This window comes from Zalophus californianus, chromosome 3, assembly GCF_009762305.2.
Source record: "Zalophus californianus isolate mZalCal1 chromosome 3, mZalCal1.pri.v2, whole genome shotgun sequence".
Classification (NCBI taxonomy): Eukaryota; Metazoa; Chordata; class Mammalia; order Carnivora; family Otariidae; genus Zalophus; species Zalophus californianus.
This window is the reverse complement of record NC_045597.1, coordinates 165262712-165281691: the sequence shown is the minus strand read 5'-3', so window position 1 is coordinate 165281691 and position 18980 is coordinate 165262712. Positions and strand designations below refer to the sequence as shown.

Genomic DNA, 18980 nt, shown 5'->3' with positions numbered 1-18980 from the left:
CCGCGCTCCATGGGCCAAGTCACCCCGATGACCACCAGATCTTCACCTGACTTTATAGTGGAGACACAGCTCAGTACAAAGAAGCTGAGGATTCTAATGATTCGAAGTGAGGGCTAGAAAGGGAGGCTTCTCAAATGAGGGGTCCTCTCTGGATGGACCCTTATCTCAGCTGATGACCAGTAGGTTCATGCCTGTAGGCTGTCACTGGTTGGTTGTTCCACTATGTGAATGTTTCTAGATGGGTTGTAAATGGCCACTGCCCCAAGTTCCTGACTACCACACCTCCCTGACCTTTGATCAGGGGACGTCCAGGTCCCCGCCCCAGCCACAGGCCAACTGCCTCTGATTGTCGGCACTGTGCCATCCCAGATGAACTATGACTCACCATCCTCAAAGCTGCAGTTCTCCCCACACTCCGTGGCCTCCTCATCGATGGGATATGGGGTGGTGGTCTCTTCACTTTTCACCGTGGGTCCCAGTGTCTCTACTGTGGGCTTTGAGTCTGCATAAGGACAAAGAAAGGGGGGAGTGAATGCTGCACGCGGCAGCCTGCACTGAAACCCAGCAGGAGGAAGACACCCCAAACTCAGTTTCCCTCCTAAGTGTGGGCTTTTAAAGGAGGAAGAAAAGGTAAGGAATGAAGATGGATACGTACACATACACGCACACACACGTCCCTGGAGTCAGTGAAGTCAGAAGCACAGCCTGAGTTGAACAAGAATAGTCCCTAAGCTGCAGGAACAGCCACAACACAGGCTGTGTCCCCGCCGCAGACTCCACAGCAAAGGCCCTGTGGCCAGCACAAAAGGCCAGGTGGACTGTGAGGGATGTGGGCGAAGCAGACCCTAAGGCAGGCTAACACACACACACACACACACACACACACACACACACACACACACACACACACACACACACACACACACACACACACACACACACACACGAGTGGTGCCCATCCAAAACAGTGAAAAAGTCTCAGTGCTTAATGACGTGAGCTTCCTGTGTACTGCCCCGGCTCACCCCTGCTCTTAGGTGGAAGAGACGTCCACTTTTCAGCCTTCTCTGACTCAGACAGAACTTTTTTGAACCAAAGCTAACTGACCTAGGAGGCCCGCCTCTAACAAGATCATCAGAAGCACAACAGCCAAAGCTATGAGTGAAGACAGACAACCATAGCCATTGTTGTTCGCGTTTGCACAAAACTGGACGGAAAGGGACCCAAAGGGACTCAGACTCCACTTGCCGGAAGTAACTGCGGCTGTGCCTTTAGGTCAGGGTGTGGCAAATTCAAAGGCTTCCTGGATGCACCTCCTGTAAGCCAGACGGCTGACTGGGGGCTGGGGAGAGTTCACTGCGGGACGGAAGGTGGCAGAGGGCATCTCGCATGCCCTGATTCAAGGGACGCCACCAAACGGGCTCCAGCACACTGAAGGCCTGAAGGGAGGGGGCCCAACGTGGCCAGATCTTGCAAAAAAAAATTTTTTTTCCAGCACGAAGTCAATTCCATTCCCATGGAAGGTCTCTAGACTTGTCCGTGTTGGCAACTTTTTCAAAGTATTAAAACAAGGAGCATGCAACAGAACTTGGCCAGGCCAAACCTGGCTGCAGGCAGTCAGTTCTGACCTAGGCTCTAGGTGATTCATTCCCCCATCCATTCACTTGTCTATTTGCTCACACCAGTCATTCATTCAGCAACTATTTATGAAATGAATGAAACAGTGAGTCACGCCCTGGGTGGGGCGAGGAGGGGTTCTGGTAACTGGCGTTCAAGTCCTTGCCTCATGGGGTGGGGTCTTCAGCCCCCAGTTGCCGTCCAACGAGAGACTTGCCGAATAAGTTCGGGCATTGTTCCTCCCATTTCTATACACGTTCCTATGATTAGGTGCCTTTGTCAGGCACACTTTAGGATACCATTTAATAAAGCCAGGAGCTGAAGGAAATTGCTAAATACGCTGAATAGCTTTTTCACGGTCGACTTCCCATCTTTCTGCTATTAAATACGACGCACATAACCTTTCATACTTCCCTTTGCCGTGTCTGCCTCTTGCTCACAGTAAATAGCAAATAACCTCGAAGCGTCCTAATTTGTAAGTTCAAATTTGTCACTGTGTCATAGAATCTCAAACTCAATTGTAAAGCAAACTATGGGCAGCAAAGCAAGAGGTAATCATTTGGAACACAAACAAACTAACAGGTGAAGCAGCCCTGTCAAATTATTTAGCTGCAGTGACTCAGGCCAGCCCTGTTATTTTTCCCCGTTCTCCTTTTGGGGTAGGAACGAAGTGAACCAGGGACGCCTCGCAGAAAGGAATGGGAATTTGAAAAGCAAAAAAGTCACGTGGCCCACAAGAGCAGTTTCTGGGAAGGTTAGGTAGCTGGTTGGTAAAGATCACGTTAAATCCAGGGGCACAGGGGTCTGAGGAGGCAAGGAGAGACCGGGGTGTGTGAAGGATAGTGAGTGAGAAGGCAGGCCGTGTCCGCTGCGCTTTCCTGGGAGCTCAGGGGTAACTGCCCATCAAACTGCAATGTTCCCCTTACAATTGAAACCAGATGTCAGCGACTTCAAAGGGAAGGAGGCTGGGCAGAGGCTAAGAAGCCTCAACTCTGATCTTCCAAGGAATGGCCAGGCAGGACTTTGAAATGAGAAACCTGTTGCTGACCATCGCCAGGGTAATTTGGACCAGGTTGGGGCGGGGGGAGCAATAAAAGGAAAAGGGCATTAGCAACTGTCCAGCCGGTCATAAAGCAGGGCCAGCCCGGGAGAGGCGTGGCGCAGAGGGGCAGACCTCTGACAAGTAGCTTCCTCTCTCTGGGACTCAGTTTCCCCACCTGTGATAAGGACGTTGGCCTAGATCTGTGATTTTTTTTTCCCAAAGTGTATGCCACACTCGTTTGTAGGTTGTGGGATCAATGTGATGGGTCATGATCAGCATTTTTGAATGTGGACTATAATATGTCAGAGTGCGCTCACATGGGGAAAATGAGCACTGATCTGGGGACCGTTCGTTCCAGTTGCGTTTACGTATTATTGCAGGTTTATTAGGTGCCAGGCAGCAGTCTAAGTACTTTATATCCATTATTTCACTGAATCCTCATATCAACCCTAGGGGGTGTAGATATTATCATCCCGATTTTTCAGCTGAGATAACCAAGATGCTGAGAGTCTAAGGAACTTGTCCTGAGGTCATGCAGCCAGAGATCAGCAGAAGGGCTTGTACTTGGCAATCTGTCCCCAGGGTCCAGCACTTAACAATACACCGTAACCCGTATGCACGCACTGTGTGAGTGTGTGCTTGCAAGCCAACTGGATTGTGATATAAATTTATTTTAAATTGTGGATCATGGTCAAAAATGTTTGAAAGCCACTGGCTTTTAGAATCTCCTGGGTCCCCTGCAGCTCGAACCCTTTGATTTCGAAGAGGCCATAAACGAAGCCAGCTTGTATCACTCTGGAGGGGCAGTTTTCCACACCTGCAAGCAGACAGGTGACTCACATTCAGCAGCCTGCAGGGAAACTTGGCCTTTCCCCGACGTGAGGGGGAGTAAAGTATCTTCCCTCTTAAATGTGTTCGCTGGGGCTGCCTTCAATCTAAAGGTGAGAGAGGCTAATGTGGGCCCAATTTCCAGCCTGTGTGCCTCAACGGGGCTCCTCCTCTGTGCCATGGGATGCAGCACGCTCCCCCCTGGGCGCCATAGGCACTTCTCCGACATGCCCTTATTATCCTTCCCGATGCCCTGCTGGGGGAGCTGGAGACGGTAGGGCACTGACAGGAAAATGGAGATACCTGGGGGCCTGGCGGACAGAGGTGGGGCAGCTCGGCCTGTCTGCCGCTCCTGCTCGCACTGGGTTCAGGTGGCTCCCCTGAGCTCCTTTTGGAGGGCAGTGAGCCAGCTTCAGGTGAGATCTCGCGCCAGCTCTGCCCAAGGAGGTGCCCAGAGGAAGGGGGGGGCTGACTCAGAAGACAAGGGTGCTTCCGGGAAATAGGGAGGATGGGCATGCGCAGTGGGCCTTACCTGCAATAAGGAGAGTTAGAGGTCTTCCCTGGGCCCGGGCCGCCGAGGGTGGCGGGGTGAGGTGGGAGGGGCGTGGGGTGGGGGGGAGAATGAGCAAGGCTCCCGCTTGCGCACGGAGAAGAAGTTCTAGTCCCAACGGCTCCCCTACAACAGGGTCCCTCCTGAGCAAATAAATGCCTTTTACAGATGTGGCTTGGAAACGAAAATGAAGTCTCTTAGCCACTGACATCTGGAGGCCAGATTCAGACATAAACCGATTACTTTATTATCATGAGGGGTTTTTTTCTTCCCTAAATCAACAGCCACAGCCTCCTGGCCCGAAGAGTCAGGGTCTAATTGAATTTGGGTGGGTGGTGTGTGGTGATGATTTGTTTTTGAGAGACTGGGGTTGGGGAACTGAAATGATCCTTTAAAAAAGACAAAGCACATCCCCTGAGAAATTGTCCCCTGTCCAGGGGCTGGAGTGCCTGGGGTTTGAGGGCAGGAGAACACGACAGGGCCTGGGGTGGGTGGGGTTTCGAGCTGACAGAGCTTCACCGGGGAGGGCTGCCCCTCTGCCCATCCACCTCATGGTCTTACCTACTCCCAGGGCATGCTGGGAAGCCAGGGTCACACGACCATGGGAGTGAGACCTGGAGTGGGAAAGCAGGCCTTACCTGTCCAGTCACAGCCCAGCACCTCCAGCCGCATCCCAATCCCTGCTGGAGACCACCTCTCGGGGTACACCCGCACGTACTGCGCTGGAACAGGGTCGAATCTTCGGATGTCAGGGGTGTCATAGTGCATGTTCCCTTCAAACAGCTGCAGGGGAGACAGGCCACTCAGCTGCTCTTCTGTGGGGTCCCCACCCCACCCCTCCCCTTCTTTCCTATCCTTCCCCGTCTCCTCCCTGCCCTGCCCATCCATCCAGAAGGTAGCTTCGTAGTTGACTCACTGGACGTTACAACCCATGGGAACTCCATCCTCAGACCAAAGTTTTGGTTCATTTGGAAGATGGTTAGGGTCCCAGAAACACAGAAAAGAGGGAGCAAATGAAAGTGGCAATTGCTAGGTTCTGTCTTCTACCCTGGGATTGGAGGCTGTGGACTCGGGAAAGAATTAGGCTCTGAATGGACTTGGCTGGAGAGAAGACAAGTGAATTTCGGGCTGCTTTGCCCATTGGCTTTGAAGTTCTTGTCGTAGGGGCACCTGGGTGGCTCAGGTGGTTAAGAGTCTGCCTTCGGCTCAGGTCATGATGGAGCCCCATGTCAGGCCCCCCCGCTCAGCGGGGAGTCTGCTCGTCCCTTTCCCTCTGCCCCTCACCCCACTCATGCTCTCTCCCTGTCTCTCTCAAATAAATAAAATCTTAAAAAAAAAAAAAAAAAAGAAGTTCTTGTAATGCTTAAAAGTCTATGTAGAAAGCCCCAGCTGACTGATAGTTCCCAGGTCACCGAAAGGCTGAAGGTAGAGTGACCATCTTCTTCTCCAGGCTAATAACAACATCCTCTCATCATACATTGATAGTCTGACACCATGACCCCCAAAGCTTTGTTTAGCAGAGCCAATTCTGTCAAAACAAAGCTCACCTAGAGCCCCAGGACACGAACTAAGGATAGTGCAGCTCTCCTGGTCCAAGCCAGGTGGGGGACGCAACCCAGAGCACATGTGGGAGCCACTGATTAGGGTGATGTTAGTGTGGAGACGTGCCAGGGGCTGTGGCTGATCAGCACCTAGGGATGCTGAGGGACTACCTCCTTTGCAGGATGCCCACAATTCAAAAGGGGGCACTGTCATGGGGAGGGCAGGCCCTGGTACTGGCTAAGATCATCTCCTTTCCCAGGCTCCCAGAATGGGTCGAGAAGAGCCAGGGTCAGCTCTCCCCGGGAAAACCCATGGTCCAACTTCTGCTCTGTCCACTGAGGTTTCCAGTTACCAAGTCCTGAGCCTTTCCAGGCCTCTAAAGTGTGAACTGGGTGTTTATATCAGCATTGCCAAGCCTCCAATCCAGCCTGTGCCTCTACATTAAGAATGGAAACATTTGCTGAGCAAAGGGGACCAAATAGAGACATGAAATTCCCCCTTCCTTGGTAAAAGAGGCCTCCTTTCAAACGAGGGTAACTCAGCAGTTAGGATCAGAATGCCTGACTCCCCCCGAGCTTGACCTGGAGAGGGACAGACATGATGTCTTTTCCTCTTGCTGGGGGCTCCTCCATACCCAGCATTGAGGGCTGACCCTTACTCCCTGATGGCAGGAAAAGTGGGCTATGCTGGCCTGGGAAGTTTCTCCTGCCTCTCCCGGCCTCAGTATGAGAGGTGGCACAGATCTAAGCAGAATCCAGACTGGGAAAATACAAAGGAGTGCGGCGACATTCAAAGAAAACAGTTGTTTTTGGAAGTAATCCCCAAGTGTCTATACTTAGGCCTCCAAAACCTACATCCCTTTTTAGATGTCTGGTCAATTCCAAGGAAACATCATCTGAAAGAGGGTGTAAAGGGTGTCAAACTTGACAGAAAGGCAGTGAGGGGTGGCGGGTAGGTGTCTGGGCTCTGGAGTCAGACTGTGCCTGAATCGTGGCTCTCCATGATATACACCATGACCCCGGGGGTGACACCAAGCCTCAGTTTTGTCATCTCTAACATGGGAGCGACAGAAGGATCCTCCTTCTAGAGATGTTGGAAGGATTAAAATATGGCATTTAGCAGGGTGTCTGGCACAAAGTAATCTCCCAGCTAATGTTTGTTTATTAGAACCCAGGGGTTGTGGTGATGTCTAGTTAGGAAGTGAGCACCCCCAAACTAAATGTCCCTGTTTGCGGTTGGGTTAGACGGGTCTTCCAGGAATGGCCTACCTTTGGCTGCTGGGTCCTGGGGTCCTGGATGTGTTCCCAGTCTCTGCCATTTAGGCTATAGGAGACTTTGAACTTGCGCACAAATGCCCTGGCTTCCACGGCAGTGATGCTATCTCCCCCGCGGGCCCCCTGGATGATGATGCCCTTCACCGTCTTGGGCACTCCCAGGTCCACCTGAAGCCACTCCTCGCCCGGCTGGGCCTGAGGGATCCGGGGAAACCAACCCGAGCGGCTGCTGACCAGGCGGGCGGCGCTGGGGCTCCACAGGTACTCCCGGGTGGAGGAGGCCGAGATCTGAGAATCAGGGATGAGGCCCGAGAGCATCCCCAGCATGTTGGAGCAGGGGGCATCTGTGGAGGGGAGGGAGACGCAAGAGCTCGTGGCCACACCCTGCTTACCGGACAGCACCTCCCATTATGGTGAGCTGTCAAAGAACCCAACTACCACACACTGGAAGTCAGCACTGGTTTCTTAGCATTTCAAGCACCATGGTTAAGAGCCAGACTGGGAGCCAGACTGCCTGGGTCCATGTCTGCTTTGTCCTTTACTAGCTGTCTGACCTTAGGCAAATGATTCAACTGCTGTTGTCTCCAGGTCTGAAAGAGGGCTAGTGGCAGAACTTACCTCTTAGGGGTTATTGCAAGGACTCCATCGGTTACTACATAAACGGTCATAGCACAGGGCCTGGCACATCTGAGCATCCCACACTGTTAGCCAAGGACTCTCAAATCCCTGTCGATGACACCGGGGCCCCCAGAGCCTCCCAGGGCCGTGAGCGCAGTGAAGCTCAGCTGAGCCCTGAGTTGTTTCCTGGATGATTGTTTTCCCAAGCATGGAAACTTTCCTGGGGTCTTTGCTTCCACATGTGTTATCATAGCTTTGTACAACCTTGTGCCCTTTGCACATACTGTTCCTGCTGCTCCAAATGCTGTTCCCCTCTATCATCATCAGACTAACCTTTACTTAAGTATCGCATCCTCAGAAAGGCCATCCCCAAACTTCCAAACAACAGTCAGTTAGGTCCCCCACTCTCTCCGAGCACTCTGTCCTTTTCCTTCATACACGCATCTTAGTTTAAACTATCCGGTACTTGATCTGGTTATGATCTATGCTGCCCACCAGCCTGAAAGTTTCATGTGGTTAGAGACCCCATCTGCTTGTCACTTCCCCTGTCCACTTCCATTCCCAGTGTGGGGACTGTTGCACAGCAGGCCTCCAAGAATACTTGTGCAGCCAATGAGCAGATGCACAGATAAATGGTATCCGGCAAGACAGGGTCTGCAGTCAGGGTGCATTAGATACTGCTAAACAGAGCTCCAGGTGAAAATGAGCCTTCTGGAAAGGTCACACACCCACCCCCTCACCTGTGACCCGGCAGCCGAAGAGCTCCAGCCGCAGGGCAATGCCCGAGTGCCAGGTCTGGGGCCGGATCCTGACGAACCTGGTCAGCAGGGGCGTGTGCAGCTTGTTGAGAACCACCTCTGTTGCGTCGTTGTTGGCTTGGAATACCTGTACGGTTAGATGAGAAACCACTGTCAAAATCCCTGCTTGTAGTGTGGCCACTCACCCAGCCTTTGAAGGGGGTGCAAAAGTTCTATTGAACCTTATTTCCCCTCAAGCTTGTAATAATCAGTGTGTTTGTTGTTTGGGGCTTTTTTAGAAGCACCATGAAAAAAAAATTAAATTTCTCACACTGCTCTAACTTGAAAACAATAACTGGTCTTCACAAAAACTTTTAGAGGAAAGAAAAATCTTGCCTCTGGGCTGAGAGCAAGCAGAAGAAAGCGCCTTAAATCTGGAGCAGAAGGGTCATCTTTTAGGGCTAGTAGACCTCATTAGCTTGAACTTGATTCTCCCCCTCCCTCACGGTGCAGGCATAATAGGAATATTTACAAGGTATTTTTATAAAGTGCTTCACAGTTGTTTTGTTAGTTACTTAGAGGCCTCCCTGCTCCGTGAACAGGTGAGAGCATGATGGGGGGGGCATCTACTCCTCAGGGCCCTGTGTCAATCAACACTTTCTTGGTTCCCTCTGGTCTTTGTTGGACGTTCAGGGTTGCAGATAGTCTCTCAGAGTCCTGCCCTGGTTTCCTCTCCCTGTGGTCCCACCCCGTAATGAAATCCATCCCTGTCCCCATCTGACCAGTGCATCTCTTAGGGGAGGAAAGGCTTTTCGGAGGAGCTTCTAAGCCAACATGGTAGGAGCGAGTCCTAGTTTACCAGATGGCCCAAATCAATAACTGCCATATGGACCTTATGCTTTTCTGTGCTCTCCATTAAAAAAAAAAAAAAAAAAAAAAAAAAGTAGCTGGTGCAAGTATATGTGAGTTTCTCTTGGTTTCCCTGCTAAGGGTGGGGAGACAGACCCACTAACCAAGCATCACTTCTAAATCATAGCTGTCACAGCTATAACAACCAGGAGACTCTGCAAATCGACTCGAGGGACTAGACACTTGAGCTCCTGATACCTAGAACAGGCCAGGTGTGTGGACACTGACAGGGCCGTGACCAGAGGGTTGGGGAAACTGCTCTGTTCCAATACCCCTGAGACAGACACCATGTAAACACAATTACATCTATAACGCCTTGGCAAGTAAGTATTATTTCTGCTTTTTTGATGAGAAAACGGAGGTTCAGGGATGTCTGTCTGGGTCCAAAGCCCCTGTGGAGAGGGATCGTAGGCTTATGGTTTCCTACATTGGCTCTCATCTCTTTTAACAAATTCACAGTGTTTGTATTGGTGGTGAGGAGTCCTGGAGTCCTGAAGGTCTCTGAGTCTGGGCTGAATGGAGGTGGGGTTACTCTTCAGGGATGTGTGTTTATAATCCTGACTTGAAAGCTCTGGATAACAGCAATGAGCTGCAAGCCGCTTAGAGCTAATTAACAACGTGGTCCTTTCTTTCCCATGAACTGTAACTAGGAACTCTGCCATTTGGCAACCTTGAACCCTCCATATTTCCCACTTGCTGAGGTCAAAAGTTAGAGCCCTTAAATAGCACACCGCTGATGGTGGGGGTGAAGGGTAAGAGACATTATACCTTTGCAACCAGATCAGGGGAAGTGGCTTGCTTAAGACGGAGCAAAGGAGAGGAGGAAACAGGTTTTCACTGGCCCACCATACTCAGTTTAAACCCCTTATTCCTGGTGCTAAGCCCACCGAAGCCAGGGGAGCTCCCACCCAGCCTGCCCCACTTGCTGCTCCCTGTCCTCACTAGGGAGCCTCCTGCCCATCCTAAGGCCAAGTTCCTTCCTTTGCTGACTTGCTAACTGCAGGGGACAAGGGGCAGAACTGCTTGACCACCCATCACTCCCATGTCTGATTTGGCTCCTTCCTTTCTAGTGACTGGGGACAAAAAGGGGCTAGAAGACAGAACAAGGGAAGAAAGACCAGGCAAACAGGAGGAAGGAGGGTTAGAGTCAGACACCTGGGGGAAGGCTGATGGAGAGGTGGGGGAGAGGGGCCCAAGCCTCTGTGATCTTACTCTTTGAGAAGGACGACCGAGGGGGGGGACAGGGCCCAGGAAGGCCCCAGCCTGGCCATGCCCATTCCATGGCTTCTTGGGAGCTTATAAAGAGCTCCACAGCTCTGAGGCAAGGAATGAAGGCACTGAATCCAAGGGAAAGAGATTAATCAATTCTCTTAGAATTCAGCATGAGGCAGAGGCTTTGTTTGTTTTTTGTTTTGTTTTGGCAAGGAAGAAGCAAATGCAGCACTTTGCTTATTTGGGGAGGTGCTGTGAGCCATGGGGGGCCGCCACTGGCCCGCGCCCTGAGGATGGTGAGGGTGACTGTGTGTGGCCGCCATCAGGAGATGTGAAGGGGTTCATCTGGGGAGGGGAGCTGGATTTGTCATATGAATACATAATTGGAGCATTGAGTGGATTTGAACTTTAACACAGCTGCTAATCCACAGCATATACACCACGCTGGTACCGTTTAGAAACACAGCACGTCTTATGTGTTTTTAATATCCAATTTTATCTTATCTGACCCCTTCATTTCTCAGCCTTGGCAGACAACACTAAGAAACCTTTCCTCCCCCTCTCCCTGCCGCCCCAGTGAGGAAATGACTATCTTTGGACTGCCTTTGGGAGGCTGGCACGGGCGTGAGTGTGGCTGCACGTGGGCAGGGGCGTGTGCACACACATGCGTGTGTACCTGGCCGGTGAGGGGGCTGGTCTTCCCACAGAGGCACGCGGTCACAGGCTTTGGGTGAGCCCCCCGGATCTCTGTGTACAGTGACACCTGTCAGAAAGGGAGGCGAGGACACGGTCTCTCTGCTTAGACCACTTACCTGGCTGGCCCCTGCCCCCCCCAAAGCTTCATTCTGCCTTCCTGTTTTGCTCACTCCGCTCCTACCCTGGCCCTGAACCAAATGAATGCTCGTTTAACATGGCCTCGAATTGTCCTTTGGGTTTCTGAGTCTGCTTCCTTCTTGGTTTCTTGTGTGCTCTTGACTTTGCACTCATATCTGCCCCTGCTCTCTGGACCCTTTGCTGAAGGAGTACCAGCTTATTTTATTAAACTCTTTATACACTTCTCACCAGAGTGGGGGAATAAACCCCAAACACCACTGAACCAGGCACCTGGGGAGACAGGCTGCTGAGCTCATCAGTGTGGGCAAATGTCCACCTCCCCCAGGCCCCAATTTCTCCCTCTATTAAATGAGTTGATTTGTCAGGTCCTTTCTGGCCCCCAGATTCTAAGGCTTTCCGCATAAGAGTTTCCAACTAGAACTGCCCCAGCAGTGCCCATTTTGTCAAGGGCATTTTAGTTGTCCAGGGTCCCTTAAAGACTAAGTGCTTTGGTGGACGAGGGCTGTGGGTTTTAATACACTTCAAAGAGTGCCCGGGACACACGGTGAGTGCCCCACTCAGAGGGAGAGTATACCTTGTTGATGTTTTCGCTCAGTAACAGTCCCAATTATTAATAATGAAAAGTAATGAATAACAACACCCTAGTCCTTACATACTGTCTTTCACCCAAAGATATCAAAGTGCAATTTATGAAAATCCATTTTTAATGAAATATTAAGCAGTTTCTATTTCTCCTGACCCAATGGATTTACAAGGTCTCTATTTTTCTCCCTGCATCTTCCTATTTATAGCTGGGAAATGCTATCATATATTATACATCTTTATGACTTTCTCAATGCTTCTGTGGTTTCAGAATCACCCTTCATATGTTTTCTGATCAAATTCTCGGAGATGGATTCTTGGCTTCTAGTCTAGGCATTGCAACGTAAGGGGTTGTGTGCATGGAAAATGATGCCAGGAAATTGGTTTTATTCCCTATTCCCTGCCGACTCACTGAATCACTATAGGCAAATCAATAATCCTTAGATACCTTGATTTCTCCTTCAGGAAAATGAAGTTGATAGCAGGCTTGCAGATAGACACTAAGGTCTACCAGCCCTCCCTGTTGGCTCCAATGCCTGCAGAGCACCCAGGACCGATGTTAGAGTGGAAGCCAGTAACACATGGGTCTCTGTTCAATGGGGGAGGCTTCAAGTTGTGAAAGACATTGACTCCCAAGGCCCAAATTTTCAGGCCATAACTTGACAGTGAGGTGTCCATGATGCTAAGAAAACTCAGTGGGTCGTCAGCATATGGTACACCCCAATAAGCATATACCAAATGTGATGATTCACATTATAACATCTGCTTTAAAAGCTGGATGTCACAGATGGTATGCATTTTTGTTAATTTTTAAAAGCAAAATGCTAATATGGTTGCTTTATCACCCAAAAGAAAACCAGAAGTGTGTTCAAGGTGTCTATAGCTTTCTTAGGAAGTAAGGATGGTGTTGATTGATGTAATTATTAAATTAAATGTGTGTGTGTGTGTATGTTGAACACAGATTTCTTCAAATGCAAACCAAGTTTAAAAAGCAGTTCAGGGCACAAAGTGGTTTGGATAATCCATTTGGTGCCTTGCTGAATTCTGAACATAATCCAACACTTTCCAATTGATTCTTGAGACCTTTGGTATATTTTCAGAAAGACAGAATCTGAAACCGGCAGCACTTCAAAGATTTTCTGATTTGCACCTCTGGCGGGGAGGGGACATCTGCCAATTAACTTGGCTGCTATCCAACATCCCAGTGTGGTGACTATATACCCCACCCAGGAAAAGAAAAAAAAAATCAACATGTTTTGGACCATGCCTATGAGCTCCTCAGGCATGGGCTCTAATACTATGTAAAATAAAAGAAGATAATACATGTCATCTAATAGGAAACATCTAGGCCGAAAGCAGCCCTGATGGCTTTGAGGTCATCTTTTCTCTCTTTTTCCACCCCATTTCTTGTCACAGCCACCCGTCCCTGCCGCCCTGTCCTTAAGTCTTCTTGGAAGAATATGCAGTGACTCTAGCACTGAGTGTTGGCCTGCCTACCTTGGAGGCCTCTGGGCAGGGGGGGTTTGCTGCCAAGCCCAAGTTCCTCTCCTGTACACCAGTAATCTCTGCCATCAGCGTCTAGGTGCCCGGGATGGCGTGGACGCTCCATGTCCATCACAGTCTTTGAGCTCCTCGGCACAGAGCTGCGGTGCGGGCTCATGGGGGGGAGCTGGCTGTACGTAACCTTCCTCCACCAGGCGGGCCCTTCACCCGACAGATGCAGGCTCTCATTATGTGCACCGCCTCCCATTTGAGTAGGGCTTCGGTATGCAGTCTGCACACGCCTGTCTCTTCATTACCTATGGTGTGACCTACGGTTTATTCCTATTTTGCTGTAAATATCTGAACGTGGCCAGCTCCAGGGACTGCAAAGAAAGCAGGAAATTTTTCAAAGACAATATAGTGCTGGAGCCCTGAGGTAGAAATTGTGCAGGAGATGGTCTTCTTCCTTTTTTTTTTTAAATAAATATTTCTCTCTACTAATAAATGTTTCATTGCATCCAAAGTTCTCCTTTTCGATCTACTTGGCACAGACACTCAAGGAGGAGGAGAACAAAGCAGGTAGAAAAGAGAGGTAGCAGAACAGAGGGCAGAAACTGGGGAAACCAATAGCACATTTTAAAAATTTCTCTCAGAAACAATTGAACTGACTCATCCTTACTGCAGAACCAAATGCCTGTCCTCTCTCGCTCACCCCCTTCCCCAGCATTTTCTCTAAAACCAGCTGTTGGGTCCATACATAAAACTAAATTGTTAATCAATGGGCGCCATCCTGTTTAATTAATTTGTTGTACCAAACAGGCAAGGGGTGGGGGGGCAGGGTAGGGGTGCGTTGCACGTGGGGAAAATGATGTTAAGGTAATGGACATTTTTTTTTCTTTTTTGTAAATCATGGCCCCGACATTTCTCTCTTAAAACTCCTCCTTAAAGACTATAAAACATTTTTTTTAAAGCTGCTTTCATTCTAGTGGATGTGGGAACTTAGCCAGACACAGAGTCAGAAGGGATGTGTCTCATATATATGTGTATACATATACATATACATATACATATACATATACATATACATATACATATACATATACATATATGAGAGAGAGGAGTAGGGGAGAACTTAAGGGAGGGTGAGGATGGGGGTAGGGCAGAGAAAGTTCCCCAACCACCAAATGCTCATTTCTGACCATGATGCCCTCCTGTCTCCTGCCCCTTTACTGAGGGCTGTTTTTGTCATCAGGCAGTTCTGCTGATGCGGAGGAGACAGGAGCAGGAACATGTCATGGGGTGTAGGGCGGGGGAGGCCGGTGGAGGTGGGTGGGATGTGCACATCCCATCTGTGTGTGCCTTGTGGGACCCGTTAGATTTACTGCGGGATTATGTTACCCCCATTGAGACGTAGAGCCCTGGAACATAGCATACTAACAGGATTAGGGTTTCGGGACTGGAGACGGGAAAGCACCAGGGAGGAGAGCAGAGGAGGGGAGGGAAGCTCAGGGATTCAGGGCTGGAGGAGAGATGGGGCATCAGAGCACTGGAAGGGAATGGCCAATGTCCTCCTGTAAAGGTGGGGGGAGAAACACAGATGTTCTCACCGGGTCAGCAGGGGTCTCCATACTGAAAACCTCTTGTGACATCGTCACATCTTTTGAGAAGGCACCTCTAACTTGCAGGTGGGCAGAAGGGGGAGCAAAAGGGTACAGCGAGTAAGGTTCCTGAGCCTATCTGCCATCTGCACTCCTCTTTGGTGCAACCTCAGCCAATCACAGAGCAGGGAAATGGTGACGTGTTCACCCCAGGGCTCATTTAGGAACACTGGAGTGAGGGCAAAGAGAGTGTTTCCAGCCCAAGCAAGATCACTGTGTCCTTGAACATCCCCTGCTCACTTGCCCTGTCCTACGGGCCTCAGTGCACAGCCGTGAGATGGAAAGCACTGGGAATTTGGCATCGAGGTCGTAAGCGCCAGGGAGGCTAGCCTTAGCTCCCAGGGACGATTTGACACCCATGGGAGTTGGGTGAAGCCAGCCATGGGAACCTGAGAGAGAAAAGGTTCCAAGCTTATGTATAATGACATTTTCCCTTGGGCTTCCTAAGTGGAGAGGCTAAAGGTCTGAGCTCATCCCATGGCAAATGGATAAGGGACAAACTTAATTACCTAGGGCCCTGGATTCTTCTCAGTTATAACTGAGGGGGGCAGAAAAACTGGGGGATATGAATTTCAAAAGGACATTGGCCCTCTTTGGAATATATAGAACCCTGGTTCGATGATACAATCAGATGCATGACTCTGAAGTCTGATGCCCATTCCCAGCTGACAGCTTGAGTCACTGCTGTAATCTTATATATAGTCAACAAAACTGCAATGAAAAGGATAGGGGGAAACCAGTCATCCACCAGGAGGTAAAACAAAACAAAACAAAACAAAACAAAACAAAACAAAACAAAACAAAACACACAGTACTTTTTGGAAACTCTAAGTTATTAATCGGAGGAATAATGGCATCCCTAACAGAAGAATGAAACTGAGAAGGGTAATGTTTATCTGAGGCAACTTGAGTGCAGGACCCATCAGATGCAGAGAGAGGTCTGGATGACTTATCAGGTCCCTTCCAGACCTATGATTTTAAAAGAGGCAGATAAATATCCCATGGGGCCTTGTTACTTTTTAAATTGATAACTTGCTTCTGCTCAAGAAGAGCTTTGTGGGTCTAATACATTAATTATATCTGCAGAGAGCCTTCCATCTACAGATCCCAAGGTGCCCTGCCAACACAAGCTACAGCACCATTCCGTTTGGGCAGAGGCGGAAACACTGAGGCAAGGAGCTATTAAGAGAAATTTCCAGGGTCACACGATGCATCCTCTAAGAAGATCTGAAAATAGACGCCACATGGTTCTGTTAGCTGACTGACTTGGCGGGTTTGGTTTTCTGACACTGCTCTCTCTCCTCCTAAGTCTCTGATAATTTCGAGGAGGGTTCTAAATTCTCCAATGGCTTTTAAAGTGATTTGTTTTAATTTAGAAAATAAATAGAGGACAGAGAATGTTTTGAAGTGGGGTGTGTATGTGTTTTGAAGGGACATGGCCAAATCAAATGTGAAGCAACTTTTCTCAGCTCTACATCCTCGGGATTCTAGGACATAGCCCGAACTCCAAACTGATGAGCTGGGCATGCTAAGCCATGCTGTACGAGCACAGCTTTGCCCTTGGATCTCCACAATGATGGAGGCTCTCCAGGAAAATGCACACCTCTAGACCCCTACACTGAAGATCTAGGAAGCCGGCTTCCCTCTGGATGTGAGATGACAGCAAGGCCTGGATCAGATTTCGGGGAACATCTTCCTGGAGATCAAAGCCCTGTGACCAGGTGCCTTTCGAGGGGACTCCACAGTTCCCCATGTTCCCGGAACAAATGACTCTGTTTCTAAGAGCTTCAATTCCAGTCTTTGAAACTGTGTTCCATTCTGCAGCCAATGAGGTGGTACCTGGAGGTTCCCCGATCCCCTTGGAGGCCATCACTGCCTTAATGGGATGAGCTTATTTAGCACATTTCTGCCACTCATTACAGGGTAATTCTGAAAACTCTTGGACCTCATCCCTGTTGCCATCCTTCCATCCGCAATCTGGCCATCAAGATATATTTAGCACCTCCACAGACTCTCTCTTTGAGCCCAAATTTCTTCCAAATACATCAGAACAGCCAACAGCACTGTGACTAACAGCAAGGTAACCAGGGCTATGTCAACAAGGAGATGCCCACGTTTACCAAATAAGGGAGAAATGAAGACAAGGCCTTTTGCCTAGACATATAAGGGCAACGGCCTCTGTCCCCCATCCTGACACTAGTCTTGGCCATGTTCCATCCAGTGTACACCCACAGAACTAGCCATTCAGAGGTGAGCAGGGTCCCGGCCAAGGCCTCGAGCCTCCAGCTACTCCCATTTTTCTCCCTGCCCTTCCTGTGGCTTGTGTGTACATAACTGTGCCCGTAATTATAGACACATATGTGAAGCTTCTAATACTGTATTTACAACACGATGTCTACGTTAGGGGCGTTATTAATATGGCTGGTGAAACCAAAAGCAGTAGTTTTCTGCTCGTGGTTTCTGAAGAAATGTATGTGAAGCAATTTGTATAATCTAAGGGAGCACATGGGCTGGATATGGGCTCCATCAGGCGGACAAGCGCTCTGCCTTGTGGTTACACCATAAATATGCGTAAGGAGGGCCCACCCTATAGGAAAATCATAGGTTCCATATTTATGGCATGTGTAACTGGATAAGGGTTTGGGGATGTGCTGCAGCCCAGCCTGGGTCCACAGCATAAATCCTGTATTGCAAGGAAATTGCATAACCATCCCCCACCACTTTCAGCACTCATTAACCTTGTTTTTCTCCGATTTTCCCAATTCCCTGGTCTTTGGTACATAGCACTGGTGTTGACAGTGACCAGGGAATTGAAATCAAGTTCCCCCATTTCTGCCCCAAACATCACCATCCCCTCTTCACACCCTGTGCACGGGTTTGTGTCTGCAAACCCTCCCCCTGCACCGCAGAGTGGAGCACGCGGCCGCCTCTACCTCTGCTCTGCTTTGCTCACAGGTCCTGCTGTCTGAATTGTGCTTGCAAGCCCACCACCTAGCCCCAGTTAGCTTAGCACGGAGCCCACCAGCCAGTGGCTACAGAGAGAAGCTCAGTGGTAGCGGCCGGCATAGGCGTGGCACAGACGAAGCCTCTCCCCTCCCCTCCCCTGCCCCCAACTCCCCTCCTCAGCCACCTCCCTTTCGTGGCAGCAAATCAAACTGCAGCAGACCTGACAAATCTATTTGGCACGGTTCACTCAACTATTTCCACCCGAGCGGAGATCACCCCCAGAGGGGCGGACGGGCAGGTCTCCCTCGTTGCCCACCGCGCCCGCAGTGGGGCAGGGCAGCGAGGGGAGGGGGCAACGCCTAATTGGCAGGCCTTCCGTTTTCCTGCCTCCTTCTAGGTAGTCAGAGAATGAATATCTAATGGGGAGAGAAAGGGTTTTTTCCTCTGCCCAGTGCTTTTTATGTGGGCAGGACTGATTCACTAAAAAGCCAAACAACAATAAAACAAAAATGAAATTACCCTTTGGCTCCTGCGGAAAGAAATCTAGCCAAGGGTGAGAAGGGGAGGTGGAAGAGAGAGAGAGAGAGAGAGGGAGAGAGAGAATGATATATCCAATATGAAAAAGTTGAGAATGATTCCAAAGGAGCCCAGCAAGCTAAATTCAGTTCCCAGGAATATCTTCCCTGCAGAACGAATACCAGGGATAAAGCCAGGGAGGACAGCATTCTGTCAAAATGTGCAGTGCTAAGGTATTTCCAAAAGCAGATTTCCTACAAATAGTGTTTTAAATAGCATCCCAGTCCATCTGCGTGCTTTTAAAATCAGCTTATGCTACAGGATCCCTCTGGCCAGTGCTGCTTAGTCATTGAACCTGCACAGGGAGGCAGTCAGGTGAACCTTCTCCTTCTCCCCCAGGACCCACTCCTACTCAGCACTGGCCCTCGCCTGCCTGGCTGAGCTGTCAGTTTCTACCAGTTTCGTACTGAAAAGGGTGGGTGAGGAGAGAAGGCATGGGAAAGCGTCGGGGGGATGAGTTTTCAATTAGCAATAATCGCGCCTCGGATAAACCGCATCGGCTATGATACTGCCACTGCACCAAGCTCGTCAGGGGGATGAGGGTTCAATCCCTCGCCCCCAGCATCCAGGGCCAA

General features: G+C 49.8%; 1 protein-coding gene and 1 pseudogene across 5 annotated transcripts in view; both read right to left on the bottom strand.

The window, feature by feature from the left end:
* The window catches only part of NRP2 (neuropilin 2), a 114151-nt gene that overhangs the window by 47933 nt on the left and 47238 nt on the right, over window positions 1–18980 (bottom strand). For all 5 annotated transcript variants that reach the window (XM_027588059.2, XM_027588056.2, XM_027588057.1 and 2 more), the window contains exons 8-11: window positions 8210–8354; window positions 6846–7195; window positions 4674–4818; window positions 386–502 (exon numbers count right to left, since the gene is read on the bottom strand). In XM_027588059.2, the coding sequence (XP_027443860.1) occupies window positions 386–502; window positions 4674–4818; window positions 6846–7195; window positions 8210–8354 (757 nt within the window). The remainder of the gene's footprint in view (window positions 1–385; window positions 503–4673; window positions 4819–6845; window positions 7196–8209; window positions 8355–18980) is intronic.
* On the bottom strand, window positions 18783–18931 carry LOC113921068 (annotated as a pseudogene).